Source organism: Lycorma delicatula, chromosome 7 (genome assembly GCF_047948215.1).
Source record: "Lycorma delicatula isolate Av1 chromosome 7, ASM4794821v1, whole genome shotgun sequence".
In the NCBI taxonomy this organism is placed as follows: Eukaryota; Metazoa; Arthropoda; class Insecta; order Hemiptera; family Fulgoridae; genus Lycorma; species Lycorma delicatula.
This window is the reverse complement of record NC_134461.1, coordinates 23,633,708-23,659,685: the sequence shown is the minus strand read 5'-3', so window position 1 is coordinate 23,659,685 and position 25,978 is coordinate 23,633,708. Positions and strand designations below refer to the sequence as shown.

The 25,978-nt window shown below is 28.4% G+C and overlaps 1 protein-coding gene across 1 annotated transcript in view; it reads right to left on the bottom strand.

The window, feature by feature from the left end:
- LOC142327268 (voltage-dependent calcium channel type A subunit alpha-1-like) overlaps positions 1–25,978 on the bottom strand; it is a 902,521-nt gene that overhangs the window by 189,275 nt on the left and 687,268 nt on the right. The window contains exons 21-25 of the mRNA XM_075370151.1: positions 21,778–21,890; positions 17,738–17,998; positions 13,964–14,107; positions 13,236–13,437; positions 10,138–10,302 (exon numbers count right to left, since the gene is read on the bottom strand). Coding sequence (XP_075226266.1) covers positions 10,138–10,302; positions 13,236–13,437; positions 13,964–14,107; positions 17,738–17,998; positions 21,778–21,890 — 885 coding nt within the window. The remainder of the gene's footprint in view (positions 1–10,137; positions 10,303–13,235; positions 13,438–13,963; positions 14,108–17,737; positions 17,999–21,777; positions 21,891–25,978) is intronic.

Genomic DNA, 25,978 nt, shown 5'->3' with positions numbered 1-25,978 from the left:
AGTGTAATATTAAAAAAAAAAAACACAAACAGTTCTTTAGATCACATTTTCTAAACAAATAAGTAACTCTATTACTTATTCTTATCGTTTTATAAAAATGTTGTACTTTATAATAATACGTACACACTAAAATGTTAATAACACAAAGAAAATATTTTGTATTCAAAAAACATTTACTGCTTTTTTTAAAAATTTTAAGATGATGATCTACATGAAAATAACAAAAACAATCCTTGTAGATAAAATTAAGAAAGAAAATCAGTGAACAGTGTGATATATCTAAACCTTTAACTTATAGATGCAGAACTAGATGTAATGAAATATGCTAAAAACTGTGACTCCTACACTGATAATTGCTTCAGAAGGAAAGTAAATCTACTTACAATAACTTCTACTAATTGCAAAGGAAAATTTATACAAATTGGTAACACTCCAAGAACAGTTTTGGAGGCTCAATTCTGCAAATTTCCCTTCTCTCAGTTACTGTGTAGCCACAGGAGACTAAGTCTCCACATTGCTACACAAACTGCTATCTCTATCTTATACAAAGTATGCAATGGTTATTCAGATCTTGGCATCCTTTGCACAAAGAGCTCAGTAAAGTCTGCAAAAAAATGATAATGGGAAGAAGAGATCAAAGTTAATGAAAAGAGAAAGGTGGTGAAAAAGGATATCCACCATCAGGAAAGAGGAGAGTAGTTTACTGTTTTTGCTCATTACTCTAGTAGGGATGTTAATGGAATAATTTGACTAAGCATATCCAACCCAACTATCAAATTTTGTTTTTCGTTTAAGAATTTAGTGCCTGAGAAGCCTCTGTAAAGCAAATATAAATAGTATAAGCTAAATTATTTTAGTAGCAAGAAGGAAATGCCTTGTTAATAAAAACATTTGTGTGGTGTAACTTTTATAATAATATCAGGCATTAGTATAAAGTGGGAGTAACCAACCTCTAAAGTAAGAGTTGAAAGAGAGAAGAAGAATAACCCATTCCTACTAAAAATAAAATTTAGATTAATTTTACAAAACGATCAGACTGATTGTCTGCTGAAAACTTTTGGAATAAAACAAAGCAGAAATCTTGGAGTACGTTTAAATGATTGACAATGAATTGAGAGATGTAATTTTTTAAGGCTCTATGTTCCATGTAGAAGAAAATAGGAAATAAAATAAAACTACTAAATATATAACAGAAAAATAACATTTTGAAAAAAGTTTGTAACAAAGGAATGTAGTGTAAATACTTACAGGTAAATCAAAACATATCTGTTTTATTGAAAATAATAAATTAAAATGTATGCAATGATAATAATGTATAACTGGCCTTATATCTAGTTTCTGAATCTGTTAAAATTTGGGGAAAACAAATAATTATTTAATAAATTAAATGTAACAAAACAAATAAAGAAATTAATTAATGTAGTAATTAATGTAGTAATGTAGTAAAAAAAAAAAAAAAAAAAAAAAAACTTAAATAATTATTGCATTTTTGAAGGAAAATTTTACAATAATAATAACTGTAATTGTGGAAAGTATTATATAACATCAATAGTAAATTAAACATCAGAAGTAAAGCAAGATAAAGTGAAAACAGAAATATATAAATACATAATTTATACACATACACACACACACACACACACACACACACACACACACACACACACACACACACACACACATATATATATATATAATAATAATATATATATAATAAATACATTTAAAAAATATATATTTTAGCATTATATTATAATTATTTTATGTTAAAAAAAATCACTATAATATATATTTAAGAATATAGATATTAAAGCGCAATAAAAAAGCAGTTATTATTTTTAATTAAAAAAATTGAGATAACATAAAACAAATTATAAAAGATTATATAAAAAAGAAGATTATTACATGAAATCATGCAAAGTAATATAAATCATGCGAATAAAATTATTCATCAATATATTACTTACTAGTAATATATTATAAAAAAAAATAATATTTGTGAAAAATTATAGTGAAAAAGTATATATGAGAATTAACACAGTTAAAATAACCATCCTCATCCAATCCATTCATGCATTCTCCCATCAAAAATTAAATACCTCTAAAAACTAAGAATACCTTGCCAGAATTTAGTTTTGGTAGAATCCATTTTGAGAAAAGGGGTTGAAAATTGAGAATTTCTAGGATGAATTCAGAATGTTACAAATTAAAAGCGTTATATAAATTAAATTAAATCAGAGTACATTTCCAGTACAATGCATCATTGACATATTTCACATCCTTAGTTTTGCCTTCATTTAATGCTGCTATTCATAGAAAGGGAAAGGGACTAAGTGTTATTGTGAAAACATTAGGCATTCATAATTTGTTTAATTTTTGGGAGGAATATTGAGTCAAGGAATAATTCCCCTGGTGATGTTCCTAAAGAAATGTGGATCTTTTATATATGAATGATTATTTTTCCAGTCATATGATATTCTTGTACGAAATTACATTTATTTTTTTTTTTTGTAAATAGTTTGGAGACTGGATAATCGACCCTGATTTAAATCTGGACTGACCCTAAATTATCAAACCTGGGTAAACTCTTTGAGTATCATATCAAAATTTGAACATTACTACTAGAACATTTATAAGAAGCCGGATTACATAAAAATATTCATTTTGCTTCACAAACAAGAAATTTACATGAACAATCAAAGAGAATGGGTATTAATGATGAGTATTTCAAAAGTATTTTGCAAAAAAAAAAACAAGATTTCAGTTTTACATGAAAGCAGTAATATTACTGATTTAAATGTAGGATTTTCTTCATGATAAAGACGAATGTAGCAATGCAAATGAAACATAGAAACTATTGTAAAACCATTTGTGTTTCTTTAGAAATTCTGATAATATCCAGATGGCTTTTCCAGTCTGATTATAGCTATACTCTTTTAGTACGATTATACGGATACTATTAATTGCCTATGATTACAAAATATGACAAAAATAAGTATTTTTAGAACACTTATGAGACACACAGCTATTCTTCATGACATGGAGTAGAGTGCAGACCTTTTTAAATATTCATTATGTTCTAGTCCCAAAAGATTGTATGTTTTTCAAGAAGCCTGTAGTTACAGTTGAACACAATAACTGTATTAGCGTAGTGGTCTTATGTTTCACCGGCATCACAATGGACCTTTGAAAAAGGTTATGAGTAGCTCTGCACATGAATAATTCTGTCATTACATTTACCTGCATCCTTATTTCAAGGCAGGTTTTCAGAAAAAAAATATACCATTATATACCTAGGTACCTAATTCCTCACCAAAAGCAGAAAAAAATAATTAATAAAAAAAATTAGTAACAAGTTGATCGACTTTCCTGATTGTAATATAATGTTTTGTTAAATTAATAAATTTTAATGCTCAAATTAGTGCAAATAAAACTATTGTTGAATGCAATCAAACTCAGGATACTTATCCATTGTTATATAAGCATAGAAGGTAATAATAATGAGTTTCTTGACAGAAGTTATAATGCTATGCTTAAATTTAAGAAAACATTAAAAAAATAAAAATCTTTAAGGCAAGATTTTCTAACCTTTTTTAAGGTCTTCTCTAACCTTTTAAGGAAAGCAACAGTTTCCCTTTATAATAAACACTAAGTTGCGAAAGTAAAAATTTAAAAAATGAAAAATCTTTGTTTGGTAATGATGTACTAGTTATTATGACAAATCAAACTTGTTACGGTCTGTTATTTTCATTAGAAACTTTGATCCGTTATTTTCCTGGTCCTTCCAGTAATTCCTAGTTTCACAACATCTTTAAAGTTTACATGAGATAGTAGGATGATCTTATGTTAAGATATTTAAATACTGTTAATTTTTTATTTTTTATTTTAACTAACAGCTATGATTTGGCTGCTTTAAGCATAATTTTAGATGAATTTTCTTGGTTCTCTTAACAAACCTCTGATGGTTCAACTTGCATAATATACGTGCAACATCACATAAGTCATAGAGACATGCCTTTTGTTTTTTGTAAGAATTCACATCAAAGTTAAACTAATACCATGAATACTTTTTTTCTCCTGGATGACTACACCAGCATTATCCAGTGCTCATGAATATCATACTACAATTGAAAATAACTTGAATAATATTTGTAGAATTTAGGCAGAAATTTGTAAAAGAAAATATCCATTTTTACACTTAACAGATAATCCAATTTATAAGAAGTAGATGAATTAATGAAAAAGAATATTAAAAATAAATAAATCTAAAATTACTATTAAATGAATAAATAAAATTAAAAGAAAAAATAAACTGCTAAGTGGATCATGAATTTTACCACGCTAAAAGGTTTTTTATAATTTGGGAAAAAATATTAACCAATAAAAATGTTGGACGATTAATCACCAGCAAAATGATGGAAAATGTTAAAAAATAATACTGTCAATAACAATCATAAAATTATACTGTTATATTGTTTAGTTTGGATAATGATAATGCTTACTGAAATTTATGCTGAAATATTAAAAATAAGCTACCATAACAGTTCAATCTCTAATATTCCAGAAACAAATCAAAGTTTACATGCAAACCATTCCAACAATTCATACAAGAGCAATTGATTATTATAGGACAGACCAGGCAGGTCTCAATATGAGTTTCAGGCACGACCAAACCCTGTTACAGTGTAATCATATGACTCATTTTTAATGTATGACACTGTCAAGAAAAAACTGCCAATAAGTACCTAATCCAGGCCCATGACAAAAATTTTATGTGAAAGGAGCCCAGGTCTAGTTTTGTAATAGAGTCAAGTCTGGTCTATAATTTATGAAGTCTGTTTCATGTGACTTACTTTCAACGTATGAGGTCAGAACATGAAATGACAAAGGCATAGTGAAGCCCTACAGTGTCAGAACACTGTAAGGAATCTGAAATTTCAAGAGAGAATAATAAAAGTGAATCTAAAATAGCAACAGGAATACATTTTCCTAACTTACATAACAGGAATATATCTGAATTTTTCTTTATGGACAAATACCCTAAAACATATCAACAGCTTAAAATACTATAAAAAAGCTTACTCTGTACTCTCATTAAAAATCTATTAGTTCATCAAATAATGATTAACATCAAATCACTTGATGTTTTTTTGTTTGTTGCAATTTCTAGTTGATTTCATATAAATGAATAAATAAAAGTATTAAAATATATGTAATTTAACAACTAATAAAATTTAACATTTTCATTAATATCAAAGATGACAACTTATTAATAAAAAAAAAAAAAAAAAAAAAAAAACAAAAAACAAAAAACAAACACGATTTAATATATATACAAAATAAAAAGTGCAACAAAAATAAAATCATTTCAGTTTATTATTTGCAGGACAGACAAAGAAATTTTTTTTAATAGCATTCCACATACATGCATTATACATATTTCATAACACAAAGTGAAATTGTATTGTCTGAAAAAATGAGAACATAATTTCACAAAGAATAGAATAAAATCAAAACTACAAAAATTTCTAACTATCATAATTTTGAAGGCATTAATTTAGCTGTGAACAAAATAATAAAAAAAATTATACATGCTTTAAATTGAAATAATAATAATTAAATAAATTAGACAAGTAATTAGAAAAAAAATTATTAACCTGAAAACACAACTAGATAATTAAACAGTACAATATATGATTAATCAACAACAAATCAATGTTTTAGTAAACAGTTGAAAATAAACAAAATTAAGGTAACATCATTTATATAAATACAAATTGTGCTAACAATAACAATGTTGTTTAAATGATCTACATATTTGTTTTATTAACTTATATCTTATAATCAAATTAACATAATTTGACATAATTTTTGTGAATTATGTTAATTATTCACAAAACATTTGTTTAACACCACCAAATTTTTAAAAATATAATATATCACATCTGTTATTACCACTATAAAATTTTTAATAATTATATTATTATATTGGATACTTAAATAATATCCCACAAATTACATGATTTGTCTAACAAAAACAAGCATTCTACAATATAAGGAAGGCTTCTCTGTTGACATATTCCCTGAGCCAAATATATTTATGTTACAGTTAATTAGTATGCAAAGATCACAGAAATGAAAGCAGCATTCAACCTAACATTTAATACTTGTATGTGTGTTTTATATAATCTCAGACTTTGCAATAACCAAGGTGATTTTATTTTCATGAAAATAAATGATTCAACAAGAAATGAATGAATTAATATTATTAATTTCTTATATAAAATATTAATATCTGACATATGTATAACTGCAGAAATGAAATGCGTTTTAATATTCTCATAGGTGAAGTAAACAAAAGTATGTTTGACTGCAATAATATGATATACAAAAATTTTAATTCCAAATTTCAATGAATTTTTTAAGTTAAAGAAAATATGTTTAAAAAACTTCAGAATGTCTCAGTTTCATTTATCCTGTGTAAACTGGATTACTAACTGGATTAGTTTAACCTAAACTGTGCAATTACAAAAAAAAGAGATCTCTTAAACATTCTATGGGCATTAAGTTCTAGGAAGAAATTTTTCTATTTGAAAAAATAAAATTCTAAAAATATGAATCCTGGAAAATTCTTGGGCAATCTTAATTAAAATATTAATATATAACAACAGAGCCAAGTGGAAAAATTTGCTTATGTTTTTTTTGTAATCTCCCTCAAACAACATAATTTATTTCTGATTATGCATGATAACATTTTGTTATGCATGAATAACATTCAAAAATGCATGATAACATTTTCATAACTCACGATTTAGGTATTGTTTTGATGATGAAATTCATAAGATTCATAAGTAAAAACCAGTCATTACCAAAAAAATAAAAAATAAATAGATTTGAGACTTACAAGTAGGCTTAATAGGGTAAGTGAAGAATGAAGCAATTTCTAGTATTTCTCTTCCTTGAGCTAAATATACTGCTGTATATCAGCTACAAGTTCATAAAAATACAGGTTATATTCAGTCATATTTAAACCTTCACTATATTTGCTACAGTAACTGTTTGAGAAATGAACATTATTACTTTCAGAGAAAGCAATTCAGACTAGTGCCTTCTGTACCTAAAATGATTTATGACCATGACATGTTTAATCTCTACTTTATTTCTATTTAATCTCTATAGAAAAATATAAAAAACAATTGTTACAAAAATTAAAATGAATGAAAATGAAATATCTATGTTTTGGATAAGTACTAAGTACTTGATATGAAGTACTAATTTATTCTCAATGAATTAGTATAGTTCACCCTGGTATTAAACATTTTCAGTATTTTACTGTATTAATAGAATTTCGTTTAAATTAGCTGTAAAGAATGGAAGTGGAATATGTTGAAAAAATTTTATTCAATGTGTTGGAGAAGCCTTTCGATTCCATCAATGGAGTTTGATTTAAAATTTAACAGATTGTTAAGAATATCATTAGTCTATAAAACTCATATCTCCTCCAAATACAGTGAATAATAAATACTGGTTAATAGGACTGCCAGTTATTCAAGGCAACTGTTTAATTGGGTCAGTTTGTAAAAATAGAAAAATATTTTTATAATTAATTTAAATTACACTGGTTTAATGGCCTAAAATGCTGCTTTAAAGGCCCACTAATTGGTATATTTCTTTATTTTACTAGTAAAATAATACAATTTTATTAGTGATGTAAGTTGTTTAATCGTTGATTGAACACTATAGAAAGGGAAGTAACTTCTCAGTAATCACTATGAGAAAAATTTTGTACATTTGGTCTATATAGTACATAATTCTTTAAGTTATATGTGAGTGATGACTAAATAATAAAAAAAATTACTCAAAAAGGTGGACAAAGTTGAAAATGTTGAAGGTGAACCCAAAGTAAAATACAAATCTACACGATATGTAAAAAATTCATTAATGGATTTCAGCAGTATTTTACGTAAGAAGATACTGAAGGAAGCCCGCTAGCAGAACTGCGAGTATGTGCTAAATTTGTAGAGGTTTGCCAGGTAAAGAAAGGGAAACAACAGAGTAAAACAGAAGAATTTTTCCAAGAAATTTAACCAAGTAAGAGATGTTAATTAAATACGAGGTGTGGCTATTACATAACGAGAAAAATGTTATAAAATATTTTATTTCAAATTTATACATATTTAGTTATACCCTTCAATATACACCTCTCCTCTATCACTACAATGCTCCATGCGAATTTTTCATTGTTCGAAACAGTGCTGGACGTCTTCTTCTGTAAACTCTTTTATGATATGTGTCACTTTTTCTTTCACAGCTTCAACATTTTGAAATCCTGTTCCTTTTAATGCAGACTGACCTTGGAAAACAGATAAAAGTCAGATGGTGCCAGGTCAGGCGAACAAGGCAGATGGTCTAGCACTGGGATGTTATACTTGGCTAGAAACGTCTTGACAGACAATGCAGTGTGAGCAGATGCATTGTTCTGATGAAGAACCCATCACATGTTCTTCCACAATTCAAGTTGTTTTTTCTTATTTTTTCACGAAGTTGATCAAGGACCTCAAGGTAATGTTGATTAATAGTTTGACCTTCAGGAACCCACCGAAGGTACACAATCCTAAGAATATTGAAAAAAAATCATCACGTTGAATTTTGATTTGTTCATTTGATCTTTTTTAGATCTCGGTGAAGTTGGGGCCTTCCAATGCATGGATTGATGCTTAGTTTCTTGATCATAAGTAAAAAACCACGATTCATCACAATTTATCACTCTTTCCAAGAAGTTTGAGTCATTTTCAATGGCATTCAGTGTTAGAATAAACATTTTCACGAGCTTCTTTTTGTTAGATTGTGAGAATTTTAGGCACCATTTTTGCACACACTTTTTGCATGTTAAAATTGTTATATAAAATTTGCCTTATGTATGCTTTGTCAATTCCTACAGTCTCAACAATCGCACGAATAGTTAACTGACGGTCAGATCGAATCAATTACCAATTTTTTCAATATTTTTATCTGTTTTTCATGTGGAAGGGTGATCCGGGCAAACATCATCTTCAACGTCTTCTCGGCCATCTTGGAAATGCTTAAACCACTGAAAAACCACTTACCAACTTAAACCCACTCAAAAAGAAATATGTAATGAATAAACATTCATTGCCACATACTTTTTTTGTAATAAAACATAAGTTTCAGTAGCAGTTTTTCCAAGTTTGATATGAAATTTCACAATTCTTTGCTCTAATAAAACAATTATTATTTTTTTGGCAAAACAGAAAACAGATGTTATCCAAACGAAGGCCATGGCCAGACTAATATGTCTACAGAAACTGGAGTGGCATCAATTGAAAGAGAAGGCTTCACACTACACAGCTGTCGGTTGTACAAATTTGGCACAGGCGCAGTTCTTCATTAGCAGCATTAGTCTCATTATTTAATATCCACACTTCGTATTTTTATATTTTACTGACCATAAAAGGTAGTCATTATTTTAACTTGTTCTTTTACTTTGTTTATCAAGCTTTGTTTTTTTTAATGATGTTAAGATTACAAAAACAGTAATTATTTTGTAATTTAACAATGTTCTTTATGTCTTTAATACTGTATTAGAAATAAAATTCAAATAATAAGATATTACATTGTGCTTAATAATTAGTATGCACTGTACTGCATATCTCTTTAATTTTTCATTAATATCTCTTAATAGGGCCGTATGGTCCCAGTTCTAAAATGGTTCTATTATATAGAATCTATTGTATATCTAATATAATCTCCTTCACTTCCTATTAAGCTACATAAAATTTAAGATTGCTGAAACAGTAGAACATTGAAAACATCCACTTCAGATAAAAAAGAAAACAAATCCACGTTCATTGAAAAAACAGTGCTTCAGCATCAAACGTTGATGATGTTGATTTATAATATTAATTAAAAATATAAGTTCAAAATATTAAAACCATAACAAAAAAAATATTGATTTAATCAATAAATATAAGCTGAAACATTAATAAAACAGCACACAGTAAAATTGAAAATTAAAAATTACATACGTTTTTATAAACAGAAAACAATATAAAATAAGAATTTGCCTGAAATTAAAATAATATAAAATGGAATTAAAAAAACAATATTTTAACATACCTTCATCATTAGAAGAAGGGTGTTGAACACTATAAGCATCATTATAAAATACTCAAATGGTGTTGATACTACTATACGCCATATTTTGTACTTTAAACCGTTTCTCTTATTTGGCATATATCTTTCTAAAGGCCTTGCCTGGATTGTAAAATCGATGCATGATTTCTAAAAGTGATAAAAAGAAAACAATCTTTATTAGGCAACTGATACAAATGAATAAAACTAATTATTATTTTCAATTTATTGGGTGAGCCTGGTTAGATCAGGTGTAGCCTTCGTGGACCAATTTTGTGTAAAATTCCTATTTTGTTGTGACCAATTTTGTTCACAAACTCCTCAAAACTATTTAACCAAATGTTTTGAAATTTTGCAGTTCTGTATTATTCAGTGCGTGTAGTACAATTCTAGTATTTTTAGGTATATTCATTCCAGAATTACATTGACATTTTTGAAATAATCAATTCAGATTGATTATTTTTCAAGTAAATCGTTTTTTCCGCTCAAATCAATTCAAAAATAAGTTATTCAGGTTTTTTAAGGTTTTGATTATGAGTTTTCTTTGTCATATTTTATATATTTGTATATATATATACCGGCCTCCATGGCAAGAGTGGTAGCGTCTCAGCCTTTCACCTGGAGGTCCTGGGTTAGAATCCCGGTCAGGAAACATACATATATATATATATATATATACACGTATATAGATTATGTGATAGTTGTAAGAAAACAAACTTTTGTAATACTTTCAAATTAGATTTGAAATAGTAGTCTGATAGTGATATAGTCACAAGTCAAGAAAGTTTATTTTTGACAAAAGTAATGAGCAAACAAGAAGATGATCAAGATCTTTTCAAGAGACTTTTAATAGAGTTGTAAATGGAACAATTACTTATCAAAATTACAGCTATTATCTACAAGATTTTATACAAACAATGTTGGGAATGATTTCAAAGATGCTGCCTGAACAATTTCTAAAAATGCAGATAAAGAATAATTTAATTATGAAAAATTTGAGAGTAATAAACTATCCATAGCTCTGATAAATGTCATTCATAATTACCTATAAGTTGCCTTTATAATTTCCTAGATGCTCAAGGACAGTTTGAACAATTACAGTGATGTAGAGGAGCACAAGTTATTCTATGCTGAAATCTTTGGGTCCCAAAAAGACTATCAAATGGATCAGTAGGAACATAATTTACAATCTGGCTACTGAAAGTAAAAATTACAGTGCTCACTATACCACTACGTCTTTTGAAGAATACACTGGATCAGATCTTCTTGATAACTCTCTGCCTATTGTACCATTACTGGCACCTTTTAAAAAAATGACCTGTTCTTGAAAACAATTCCCATCAGTGCTGGCATATGATACTCTAGTTAAGCTCGTAGTTTATTCTAATAGCTCTGGATAACTCTCTATCAAGTTTCAAGTTGGCCTAACTTATACCACTCTTTCTAGAGTTAAGAGGTTAAGATAAGGACTGCCATTCAATTTTGAAAGTTAATAAAGTTCAGCAATGAATGTTGAGATGAGTTACAACTATTGAATATTGCTAATGTATTGCTAATGAATATAATAATGAATGGATATATTGCTAATAAAATTTGAATATTTTAATAACCTATAAAAAAAAAATGTAAATGAGAAGCCAATTTGAAAATCTTAACATATTTGTGATATATGTATATTTTTCAAAAGTTTATTGTAACTCATCGTTAATAAATTATACTTACATAAAAATTTAAAATCTGATGATCAATCCAATTCAAATTGAATACAAAATGTACAGCAAATGAATTAGAATCATTATGTCCAATTATTTATGTCATTAGACACTCACAGTTTGTTATTGTTTTAAATGTATGGCTTTCATTCATACCCTATAAAGTACTTTAATGTTACTGTAAAAATCCAGAACCTTGCTGGAACCAAAGCTTGCTGAGAATTCATTATATAAATATTTTTAAAAATTTAATTTTAAATAAATCTTACACACAGTAATGTGTAGGACTTGTACTCATAAACCTATATCAAAACATATGTTTGGAACTTGCATAATAATTGTGGTCAGTGTCAAAATACTCCACTTGTGCATCTACACTAGTAAAAACTGTTCCTACTTTTGTCAAAAAAACTTGAATTCTTTTCCCAAATTATACTCCTTTAACATATTATTCTGAATGTCAGCAATTATGTCAAATATTTGTTCTTTAAAACAGGCTTTAATTTTGAAAACAGATAAAAGTAACAAGAGGCTTGGATGAATAAGCAACTGTCCTAATTTGTTAATTGATTTTTTGATAGAAACTCTTTTAAAATGAGGGCACTATAGCTTGGCGTATTGTTATAATAGATGGTTCACTTCCTAAGCCACAATTCAAGTTTTTGCCTAATTACAAAATCTTATAATCTTTTCATCAGCTATTAATTGTATACTTAATCATATATCAGATCATACCAAAACCTAACTCCATCCACATTTACATTTGTCATTTTTGAATTTGCTCGCCCACTTCTGAAGTCATTTTCACATCTTTTAAATCTGATTTTTTATGATGTATGAAGACAGCAAGCTTTTCCGAACCGCATAACCCATATGTTACTTTCAAAAGCTTCAACATTTCAGTTAAAGTTTTACTGATTTTCACACAATTAAAAAAAATCAATACAAATTTGTTTTTTCTTTGGCAAAGATATTGACATAAAAATTTGCGCCTAAAGAATAATTTTCCCCATCACACTGGCAAACTCTTACAATTACTTTTACCAAAATGGGCATTTCAGTATTTCTGAAACTCTTCTGTAATTATTTGATTGAGTAACAAAGTTGAGTAGCAACATCTCTAATGATGTGTGGTTTCCAAATAAATTACTTAAATTGATTTACGATTTAGTTATTAATAAAATTATGCTTCAAAATAAATTATTTTAACTATATATGTATTTTTTGAAACTATGCTCAATATATTTTTATTTAGGATTGGGTTTGACTCCAGTTAGGAGTGGTATTTTTCACATGCTATAAAAATTCATTTGTCACCACTAATGGTAACTGTGATTTGGTTAAAATGAACAAATAAATAAATAAACTTACCTGGTTTTTATCAATTTCACCATCCTGAAGTTCGGCTTCACCTTGTTCTTGAAATGTAATAATAATCAAAGCAACAAAGATGTTAACAAAGAAGAATGGAAAAACTACAAAATATACTATGTAAAAGATGGACATTTCGATACGAAAGTTTTGAATTGGACCTCTGTTTACATAAGTTGCTGACATGGAGTGCTGCAATACTCTGGAAAAAAAAAATTGTTGCATTTGCATATTATTTTATAGTAATTTTAAAATCTTTGTAGCAGGTAAAAACAATTAATCATTATCTTATACTGTTTTTTCTGTTCATTCATCAGCATTCTTCAAATGCTTTCATAACAACATCAATATCCATTATTTTTAGACAATTAATAAAAAAAAAAAAATATTAGTCAATTATTATTCTACAGACTAAATTACACATTAACATCTTTTTATGATACTTAGAAGAGGTGAAATATATTTATGTTCAAATTACATATTAAAGCATGACTCTCATCATGCTTACTAAAAAAAAATTTCCCAAGCAATAGATGAAAGAAATTTTATTAATGCAAATTTTACTAATGTTTCATTTAATTTTAGATTAGGCAAATTTCATTATATTTGTTAATATTAAATTATGTACTTTATTATAAAATCAAGGTAAATAATAAATTATTAAAAAATTATAAAACAAATGAGTTTTTACGAACTATTCAAAGAAATTACTATAAAAGAATACTTACTGAGGCCAGCCCTCCCCAGTTTGCACAGCAAATAGAGTTAGCATTGCAGCAGCTACATTATTATAATGGAAACTTTGTAATTTCCATTCTCTTTTTTCTGCTTTTGGCAGACTATTACCTTCCTCGAACACAAAGTACTGACCTCTGAAAAAAAAAACACAATATTAAAAACAAGAACAATAAGAAAAGGAAGAAAAGAAGGACTAGACTATGATTTGAAGTATGGGCATGAAAGAGATTGGAGAAGATTAAACGGGCAGATACACAGATACAGAGTAAAATTATAATATTACAATTATCATCACTAGACATATAATTAGAGGAATAATTAAAATTCACAGAAGGATCAGTAGAAGGTGAAAAAAAAGAGGGACTTGAAAGAGTAAAAACTTAAAGATGATGAAATATAAAATGGGAGCTTTCATGAAGTTAAACGTTTTGAATAAAGGAGAAAGGAAATGGAAATGGTGCACGGGAATTGCCTCAAGGCAGATAAACATGTGGTGGTGTTGGTGACAGTTTACTATCAAATAGATTATAAATTTTACAACGAAAAAAAATGTAATGGATGATTTATAGCATTTTCTCTCACAAGTAACGCTAATGGAAAATATAGAACATTTAACTAATACTGTTAAAAGAACAGTATATAAAAACCAAGTTTCAATCCGCCTAGCACTAGTAGAGAAATGATGATGAATTTCCTATTGTCTAGCAAGTCTCTGCTCATAGCTAAACTCAAGCAAATAGAGGTTCTGCCAAATTTTTTGGCTCTCTGTATTTCTCTTCCACCTTGATATCATTAATTAGTTGATACCTCTTCCTCCTTCAATTATACCTAGTAAAGCTTCCATTAGTACACATATTTTTTATAGCCATCCACTAACTCTGTTCAGAACTTCTTCATTTTTCACTTTGTCTGTCCATTTTAGATTCTTACTTCTTCACCTTACCCTCATTTCTAATCGTTTTTCTCTTCTCTCTCTGGATCCATGTTTTTGTACTACACAAAAAAACATGGACCATACAAAAGATAAACATAATGTTTGGACAAAATATCAACCTTTTTCTCAGATCCAGACATCCATATTTATGGATGATAAATTTATATAATTTATATAATGCATTATATAGCATTGTTATATAAATTAAAAAAATTAAAAAGAAAATATTTTCCAAAATTACTAAAACCAATAGGTAAATTATTAAAGCACAGAAGTAAATATGTGGTGAATAAGAATAAATACATACAAAATTTTGTCAAAACTATCATCCAATTAATTTGAACATATAAGGTATAGAAAAGAATTTAAGCACAGAGAAATTATCAAGGTGTTCAATGTTTAAAATTCTATATTATATCTTTTTAGCAAATATAGGTTAATACCCTATTACATTTGCTTATGACAGATGAATTTTGTAGTGTGTGAAAAACTCAGGGCTCAATCACAAAATATCTGGATGAAAGACAAAGATGTTAACAAATCTACCTTGGAGGTTGATAACTGTAGTAAAACTTATCATAAATATCATATTTCAAAGATATATATCACAGTATATTTAGAGCATTCAGAAAGTAACTATGGACCTGCAAGATTAGTTTCTATGAGATAAGATGAGTAAGATGAGATTACATTACATTAATGTTAATACTCAGAAATTTAATAAAACTGAATTCTCAGAGTATAAGAGAAAATTGAATTGGGAGAAAAAATTGAGCTTGTTATTACATATAAAGCAATTCTTTTCCTTGCGTAGTATTATTTGTAGTTCAGTAAAGTATTGCTTGTGCTATTGCGACTCATTCCAAAGTTTTCAAGTGGGCAATGACAATCTAATTCTCTTCTTTCTCAATTTCTTTTTAAACCCTTCATTCAAAAATTCTTGGCAAACTATCACTCACTTTTTGGGTATCCAGAAACATCATCACTCTAATTTTTTTCCATCACCATTATTAATGCAAAAATCAAGTAAAATTGTGGATCTATCTTCTTAAAAATTGTACTATCTCTTCTGCTGATTGTCTAACATCAATAAAAATAGTTTTTGACTAACAAATTCTTAGTTACTTTCCAAACATTCTGTAGCTGGATTGTATTCAAAGAAGAAGGTTTCATTTGAATTCTATATATGAAATTCAAGCTGGATAAAGTGAAAATACCAGTTTAATGACAGTGCCATCTTTATAAGGTAACTAAGATGTAATTTATTAGACTATGAAGTTCTCATTCTGAAAAATTAAATTCAACTGATTTTAAATGTCACTGTAACTTTCATACAGATTTTCCTCATTATTAGACGGAAATTGTAAAAAAGCACTGTATCACTGTATTATTCCATACTGACATAAAACAAAAACTTAAGACAATCATAAGTAATCAGGTGTATTTTTAGTTTAAATGTGAGGAAAGTGCAAACAACACTTTCAATAAACTAATAACCTCAGAACATTATTAGATTACTAAATAATTTATGTTCAAGAAATAAGCCGATTGTTGAGTGAATCATAATAGGGTTACAAAACTTATAGCAAATTAAACAATACTAATATTTTACAAACACTTTTAGAGAAAATATCATTGTGAAGTCAAAGCAAAATTGTATCAAATATGAAGAAACAAGGTCTGTACTAATAAGTCATTAAAATATTTATCTTTAAAATGTAAACTCATTACCGAATAAACTACATTTATTTTTTTACTATTGTTACAGGCCAGCATTACAAAACAGAGGCAATTACATATTGGTAGGGCTTTTTGTATATCTGGTTAGAAAATGGACTTGCCAAACTAGCCTACTTTCAGAGTTGTTATTATGTAGAAGCAGCTGACTGCCTTCTCAGCAGTACGAATGAAGCCAGATGGTACCTTGCGTTGTTCAGGGGTACAGGTTGTATCTCTTCACCTTTGGCCTGGACTACTCCAACCTGTGCCAAGGCTGTGATCATGTGAAGAAAACTGCTCTTCATGTGTTCTTTGAATATCTACAAATTGCGACCGAGAAGAATACTCTAGCTGCTAAACTTAAAGCAGATAAATTTGGCCCAGAGGACACTGAAAAAGTGATGCTGACATCAGCCGACAACTGGCAAATGATTTCTGATTGGGCAAGTGTTGGTTATGGACAGGCTGCGTATGCTGGAGAATATCAGGAAGAGAAGAACAGAGCCTTCTTTGAGGTGCTAGGTCAAACGACAGAGGACAGGCATTTTGTGAAGTGCTTGGAGGGACCTAGTCTGCTGGGATTGTCCAGGCTTAATGAGGCAGAGGGTGCTCCCAGCACTGACATCTCTTGAGCGATGAGAAAACCTCTCCTTCCCTGAAGTAATGCTTTGTTGCAGTTCTGGGGAAGGAGAATGGTAGGGTGAAGGTTTGGTCAGTATGCCTAGGCACACATACGCTTATGTAATACCTAGCTAGTTGCGAGTCGACAAGCTTGTCACAAATGTCCATAACAGAGGATTCCTCCCACCAATCTGAAAGAAAAAAAGATTGAAAGACCTTGGGAAGAAAAAAGCTCAAGGATAATGGTAAGGAGGGTAGGGTAGGGTTAGAGGCCGACCAGTCCAAAAAAGACTGCCAAATGCTCAGGCTCAGGATAGTTTAATAACTTGAAAGAAACCAAAATGTTTCACAAAATAAATACGCTATTTTTATAACAAAAAAAAAAAATATATATATCTACAAAGAAAAATTCATCAGTTATTATTAAAGAAAATTATGAGTTCGTTAAAAAGAGTAAAATAATAATTAAATAAAAATTTTTTAAACTTACTTGCATTCCTTTTGTGAAAATTTACTTTCATCAGTACAATAAAAGAATCTTCCATTGAAAAGTTGGACGGCGATGACAGCAAAAATGAAATGGAATAATATATAAACAATGAGAATGTTAATAACATTTTTAAGAGAATTAACCACACAATCGAACACAGCCTTCAACTTGGGAACTCGTTTGATTGTCTTCAGTGGTCGCAGTACACGCAGGACTCGCAGTGACTTTATTGTGGACAAATTCTGGCCTGCAGAACTTCCACTATATAAAAAAAAACACAATATAAATTTTGTAGCCAGTTGAGCATCACTCAATTAAATAAATTTCAAAATTAAATGTACACAATACTTATTTAATGTTTACAGAATTAATAGAATTAACTGACATTTATTTAGTATATTTAATTAATTAATTAAATTAGCAGCACTCAAAATATTTTACTATAGCCTTGAATTCCATGTCTCACAATTTTTTAATTTCTTTTTAAATAATAGTGGAAAATTATTGCTATTGATAAAAACATGAACCACCTGGATTTTGGATTTCTAAATTTTTTTGAGGTCCTGAGGCTTAGTAGTAATAAAATCTTATTTAAAATATTTGTATCTACGTACACATGCATGCATGTGTATGTGTTGTCATTTACAACTATTTGTTTCATTCAAAATTAGTTTACACAGAAGAATAATAAGAAATTAAAAATCCGTTGTCTGATCTTACAGTATTTAGCATTGATTCCTTAAACTGGAGTGCTAGAGAAATCCAAATTAATAAAAAAGGTGGATGTTACAATCTGGAATTAAAACTTTATCAGGTATCAAAGCTAATATTACCACTTTATTTTTACATGTCAGTTTTGTTTCTAAAACTTCATACAACTGATCTTTAGAATAAAGTAGCTGTAATATCTCTTTACTTTCTTATCTCTCTAAGATTGTTCGACTTCAGTGTCTGATAAGAAAATTAATTGGTAGGAATCGACAGTGACACCAATTTGTCTTTCAATTATATTATACAGTTTTTATCTCCTTAAATGTTATTGGGTGTTGTCTAGATTAAGAATTGAGTGAATTTAGAAACCATATGAACTTACTTTTCATTGACTGTGGATCATACATGAATAACCAAACAAAACCGGCCTAAGTTGGGCTTATCTTTACCCTGACTGAAATTTCACCTGTCTCTAATTTTAAGTATACTGTATATATATATATATATATATAATATAACAGTAACAGTACAAGGTAAAAAGATAATGTAATTCTAGCTGAGAGTAAAAAGGATTTAACGGTGAGGATTTTAGCTGACAAAAAACAATGAACGGCATGGATGAAATCCTATCCAAGAACTAATGCATGAAAATAAACAAGAACAAAACAAAAGTAATGAAATGTAGTAGAAATAACAAAGATGGACCACTGAATGTAAAAATAGGAAGAGAAAAGATTATGGAGGTAGAAGAATTATGTTATTTGGGAAGTAGAATTACTAAAGATGGACAAAGCAGTAGCGATATAAAATGCTGAATAGCATAGGCAAAACGAGGCTTCAGTCAGAAATTTAATTTGTTTACATAAAAAATTAATTTAAACATCAGGAAAAGATTTTTGAAACTATATGTATGGAGCTTTATATGGAAGTGAAACTTGGTCGATTGGAGTACCTGAGAAGAAAAGATTAGAAGCTTTTGAAATTTGGTGCTATAGGAGAATGTTAAAAATCAGATGGGTGGATAGTGACAAATGAAGAGGTGTTGTGGCAAATAGATGAAGAAAAAATCATTTGGAAAAATATAGTTAAAAGAAGAGGCAGACTTACAGGCCACATATTAAGGCATCCTGGAATAGTCGCTTTAATATTGGAGGGACAGGTAGAAGGAAAAAATTGTGCAGGCAGGCAATGTTTGGAGTATGTAAAACAAATTGTTAGGGATGATTGTCAGGATGTAGGGTGTATACCAAAATGAAAAGAGTAACACTAAATAGGGGAATCTTGGAGAGGTGCATCAATTCAGTCAAATGACTGATGACAATAAAAATATATACATATTAATAAAAATGTGAATGTTCGTTTGTTCAAAATCTTAAATCTTCGTAAGTTCTTCACCGATTGCTTTGAAATTTTGACACATGATTGCATTCCTATGCATGCATGTTTTTATATATCTACTATTTATACACCTAAGATGTCACACCTATGACAGGTAAAAACATGTTTTTTTTAAAAAAACAATTTGAAACTTTCAATATCATGAATAAGAGAATCCTTTTAAGGGTTCAAACTGATCTAGCTTTATGATATGGGTTTAAGTTGAGGGACCAAAATTATAACAGTAAAGCAATTTTAGACCAATTGACCATAAGGTGTAATGTTAACTAAAAACAGTTGTTAGATTCATCTAAAAGTTACAATTAATATATTTAACTGTAACCCCTTTGACTTTTAAGGAACACTAAAAAAATTCTGCGAGTTAACTGTGATTAAAGAGAAAATTAAGAAATTTGTTCTTTCGTTTAACTTCTATAAATGCTCACTATAAGTAATTTCAAGAATGTACTCATTTACAAGCTTAATTACATCCAAAATACAATATTCATTTTTTTTAACAAATGAAATATTTTGCTTTTATTTTACCCTACCAAATACATTTTCAAATTATACATCATTAAAATGCTACGTAGTATAACAAAATAATGGTATCAGTTTGACTCAAATACCCTTGTTATTAGTAATAAATAAGAAATGATTGTAAAAACAAAGAATTTGTTATTTTAATTTTTTGTCATATTTTTTTTAAGATGTTGGTTAAAAGCATTAAAAATAATATACTGCTTTTATAATATGCAGTCCTGAAATAGTTATTAATTTCTTATTTGTAATTTTTGCCTTATATATTCAACCAAATACAGTAGGTTTTAAAACTGGTTGACTACATTTGATCTATTCTTCTTCGCATAATTAGACCAGTGATCTATATTTTGTTTCAGGATTCTTGAATGAAAAACATCAAAAAAATGATTAACAGTTCTGTAGTTGATGTCAGAACTTTTTAGATGACTGTAACCATTTCATCTATCTGTAAAAATTTTTTCTACATATTCTAAAATAATAAGGTGATTATTACAATCTTTCTTTCAAACAATTTTCAAAATAATATTTTTTGTCTTCTTTCAGTCCACCTTGTCATTCACATTTAACCTTAATGAACTTTTAGGAATCGATAAGCCAAACACATAAATTTTGTGGAATCCATACAATATCTTTTTGTTTCTATATAAACAAAAAATAAAACACCATCCTGATTTGCATTCTTATTAAAAAAAAGAAAAAATACTACTTCTTATGAAAAATTGTAGTTTAAATTCTTTAAAATAAATTACAAGGTTTATTTGAATTTTTTTTAAAAGAGTATGGAATATTGTAAAACTATAGCTTATTCTTATAAATTTCAACTTTTAGTCTATAAAAAGAATTGACAAAACAACCTGAGGTACATCCAGAAGGTAAGTTTGTTTTTAAATACTGTCACTGCTATGCTGAAGTTGTGATTGTAAACAATCAGATAAAATTTACTGATTCATTGATAAGGTAGTGATGCAATTTTCATACATTTTTACAATGTGTATGTTTTGTGGTACCTAGCAAATTATGTATCATACATGACTCACAAAACTAATTCATACAAGGTTCTTCAAAAATTTCACTCCCCTCTTACTTGTTTTAAGACCTCTTCATTTTTCATTTATTATACAGACAATGAATTATAAAATAAAATATTTACTTCTTTTTGCACATGCTTATATCACTGGTGATTTTAAACTGTTAAATCCCATTGTTATATACATGAATTATGCATGTTTTATCAATATAAGACTTATATGTTACATTCTTATGCTTCTTAAGAGTAACATCATATGGTAAATATAAATAAATATAAAGAACTTTGTAGTAATAAAATTTGTTAGTGGTTATATATTTTGATGGAATACAATAATTTTTTGACTATTTAAAAAAAAATTATATTTATTAACAAAATTTACCTCAAATCAAAAGCCAATGAGACTCCTGCACATATAACTACCACAGCATCCATTATATTCCAAAACTCTCTTAGATATGAGCCTGGGTGTAAAATAATTCCCATATCTAATACCTGCAAATTATCAGATGTCAAAATATATTTTTGCTAGAAATTATTTCATAACAAATACTTTTTTATAAAAAAAAAAATTAAACATAAGTGAGGTAAATAACAAAATTTATTCATCTAAACTAGTAATTTTTGAAATTGTCAACTTCCATTTAGGAGGTCTGCAGTCATAGTTATTCCAAACAAGTGATAGACCATTAAAATAAACCTACTGAATAGTGAACAAGTTAACAGAAGAATAAATTCCCAGTTATATTCCAGAAATTAAATCTGGAGGCAATGGAGTATCAGTCAGTTTTTCTATCAACTAATCTGCAAATATATAAACATATTTCTGTAAAAATTTTTTAAGCTCTTTGTTGTTTAGGAACCATATACATATGAATTTGTATTTTTTATTAAAAAACAGTTTTTTGCATGAATATATGAAAACATGAAATTATTAAAAATTATTTATAAATTACTATTTCATTATAACTGAATGCCTGATGATTTCAAGGGTAACCATCATTTTCTCAGAGCATTTCTTAAGTTAAAATTTAAAAAACTGCTAAAAATTTGAAAAATATTTTAACTTATTAAAAAAATGTCTTGGGTAAATAATATATAAATCAATTTTTTTTTTAACAATTTCATGTTTAATACAAGATTATAATGGATGACCTTTCAGCTTATAAACTTGAATAACTCGTGTTTAATAACATTCAAATACATACAAGTAGTATCAATGGAAAGGGAAACTCAAAACATAAGTATTACATTTAGTTTACATCATATCATATGTGCTCAATTTGAGCTCCCTGTGTCACACAACAAACACTGAGCCTGTAGTTCAATTCCTGCTGTACACTTCATAGCATCGGAAGATCCGCTAATGCAATGGCCTCTGTGATGTGAACATAAAGATCTTGGATGGTAGGTTGTAAAGGTGGCAAAACATGTGTTTGATTGACAAAACCTCAGAAAAAAAAGTCATCGGGTGAATGATCAGGGCTATGGTCAGGGGGTTAATGGTTGGGGGGTTGGAGGCCAACACTATAGTTAACTATCATCATGGACAACATGCCCAGTCCATCTCTTTAGTAGTTGCCTATTCAGCTCACAATCTTCCACAAAGTTGATTGTGGGATGTCTAATTCTCTGCTGGCTGTGGTGGTTGATTGCAGTGGACTTCATACAAATCTCTTTCTCGCAAGCTCCACAGTTGCCTCGCTTAAAGGTGGATGGCAGGTTGATTTTTGCTTACACATGCACCCCCTTACTTTAAAATCAGAATATCAGTCATGGATACTGGGTTCACTGAGTGCATCTTCACCAAACTTCCTTTTAAGATTACAATGCACAGTGATAACAGGCTGACAGATGTGAAAATCCAGCACATAAAAGCCTTCCTGTCTTTGTTGGCAGTGATTTTCTCTCCTATTGCGCTATGACAGTTGTACCCAGCCACTGAAAACTTTTGAGCTTTCCTTTCCACTGATGCTACTTTCATGTTTCCGACTGTTATTAAATGTGAGTTATTCAAGTTTGTAATCGGAAAAATCATTTATAACAACTCTGTATATAAGTAATTCACTTTGTCATGGAATGGAAAAGGAAAACTGTCTGTTTTGAAGAATTACTTTCAGTAAGAGAAATTTTAAGTTTCTCTTTTTTCTCAATTTAACATTTGGAAATTTCCATTTAAAAATGTAACACCTGGATTAAATCAGATGTTGAAAATAAAATTTGATTTAAATAATTTGTGTATTTCAATAAATTGGTCGATATTAATTTTTGATTTTTTAGTGTTGGTAAATCATTTTTTCAAAAAATAATCAAAAATACAAATCATGTATTTCGGTTTTTGGTATTTCTATGGGTAAAATGGTAAAGAGATTAGAAAACACATAATTTTGTTGTAATAATCATTATAAAATGGTAATGAACTTCTCTAATTGAATGATTGTATCTTTTTCCATGAATAAAACTTGCTGAAATGTTATCAGTAGTCTTAAGTAAAAATTCTTCCGGGATGGAAATAAATCTGAAGACAAAATTCCATTTCTAAATATTAAAAATTAGTAAAACTTCACAAAAATGTTAGCTTATGTTTTGGTAATGTTCATCTATTTGTACTTTATAGATAGCAGCACTGAACTATCGATTATAGAGCTGTTACCTTCCTGATTTTTTTATTTTGTTACTTTAAAGGAATTAAATTCTTAATGTGAATCAGTTAACAAATGCAACAGTTAAAACAAAGTTTAATTTTAATAATAACAAACAAACTGAAGTAATTCTTACACGCTGTTTTTTTTATGTTGTGTGTGAGCATCAATGATTGAAAAACCTCTGAAAACCTTTGCATACACAGCTTTATTGGAAGAACCATTATCATATTAGTTATATTGAAGTTAATGAGGTTTTAAGCAATTATATATTTATTTTTTTAAAAAAGTACTTACAGCATTTTGTATAAAATCTACTAAATGTAATCTTTTGATATTCAAGTAAATAGAATTCTCATTAATGATAATAATATTTCTGTTGCCCATAAAGTGAAATTACCGGCATTTTATTAGAAGACAGGTTCTATGGGATGACCAAATTGTACTGTTTTGCTTTGATGTGCTATAATAAAACACTAAGCTTTCTTCATTATTAAATATTTATTATGCCTACATATATTCAAGTCTAAAGTATGATGTCATCTCTCAGTGCTCCCTCAAAAAAGCAGAATGCGTTTTTAAGATACAAAAATAGGCTGTGAGATCATTATTTGCCTATAAGTATGAATCGTATTGACTGATATTTCAAAAATTAAATATAGGTGTTTATAATTATTATGTATGTGCAATCTTACTAATAAGAGTAGTAACTTATTCATAAGAAATATCAACATCTACCCTAACAATCCAGATCCAACCTGTTTTCATGTAATCAGCACAAACTTCGGCTTACTCAAGAAAGGGCCTTATTATGCTTCCAATCTCATTTTTAATAACTAACTGAACCATTTGAAAAATCTTCCCTCCAATCTATTTAAAAAAAGATTAAAATAGTTTCTTTAAAAAAAAGAAAAAGTACTCTATTGATGAATTTTTAGAAAATAATAATAAAAACCCTTATTTTTACACGACTGCCCACAAAGGAGTGTAATGTTTTTAGGATGTATGTATGTATGTATATACATCTGTTCCACTGTAGCAGCTCGATGGCTGAGCCAGTTTAGGTGTATGATTCCGTGTTGGAATCCATATGTTACCAGGAGTTTCCTAGGATATATAAATATGTTTAATTGCAACTAAAAGGCCACAAAAAATCATATATACAATTCTAAATCGATAATGGATAATATTTTCAGTATCAATTTATTTGTATTAAAATTAATTGTGTTTTAATATTTGCTACAATATCGAATGAATGAATTACTGCGGTAGTAAAATTTATAATTATTATTATTATTACTGTTGTTATTTATTGTTTATAAGCATTAAAAAAAATCTTACGATTCTTTGATGGGTATTATATTTGATCATGTAAGCATGTAATTTATTCTTGCTCTTATTTGTTGGTGTTGCTTCATCTTACTTATGTATTACTAGCTGGTCAAGGCTCTCTTTGCTTGCCCAACCGTCTAGACCCTCAACTCATTCATCCTCATATTTGTGAGAATATTAATTATCTTACAGAACTATTATAAGAAAGGAAATATCAGTGTGTAGAGAATATTTTTCTGAACATTTTGGTGTTTTTATAGTTAAAATAGGCTGAAGGAGTGAGTAGATGTAGAATTTAATAATTTTTAATAGAAATATAATGTTTAATGTTAGTCATATCGATAATAGGGAGTTGGCTTTTATGTGTTTGTGTGAGGTTGTGTTAGTTGCTAGTCCAGCTGCTGCTGTTGGTGCAGAGTGGACCACATGATGCACCGGCCAGATGCATGCCAATGACTCTTTCCAGCTAAATAAAGAATCCTTTTTTATTGCTAAATATTAACTAAGAATCCCTTTCTTTTATTAATAAAATAAATAAATAAAAATATAAGATATAAATAAAAGTAATCTACAGTTAGAAATTAAATTAAATAATCTGTAAATTAATTG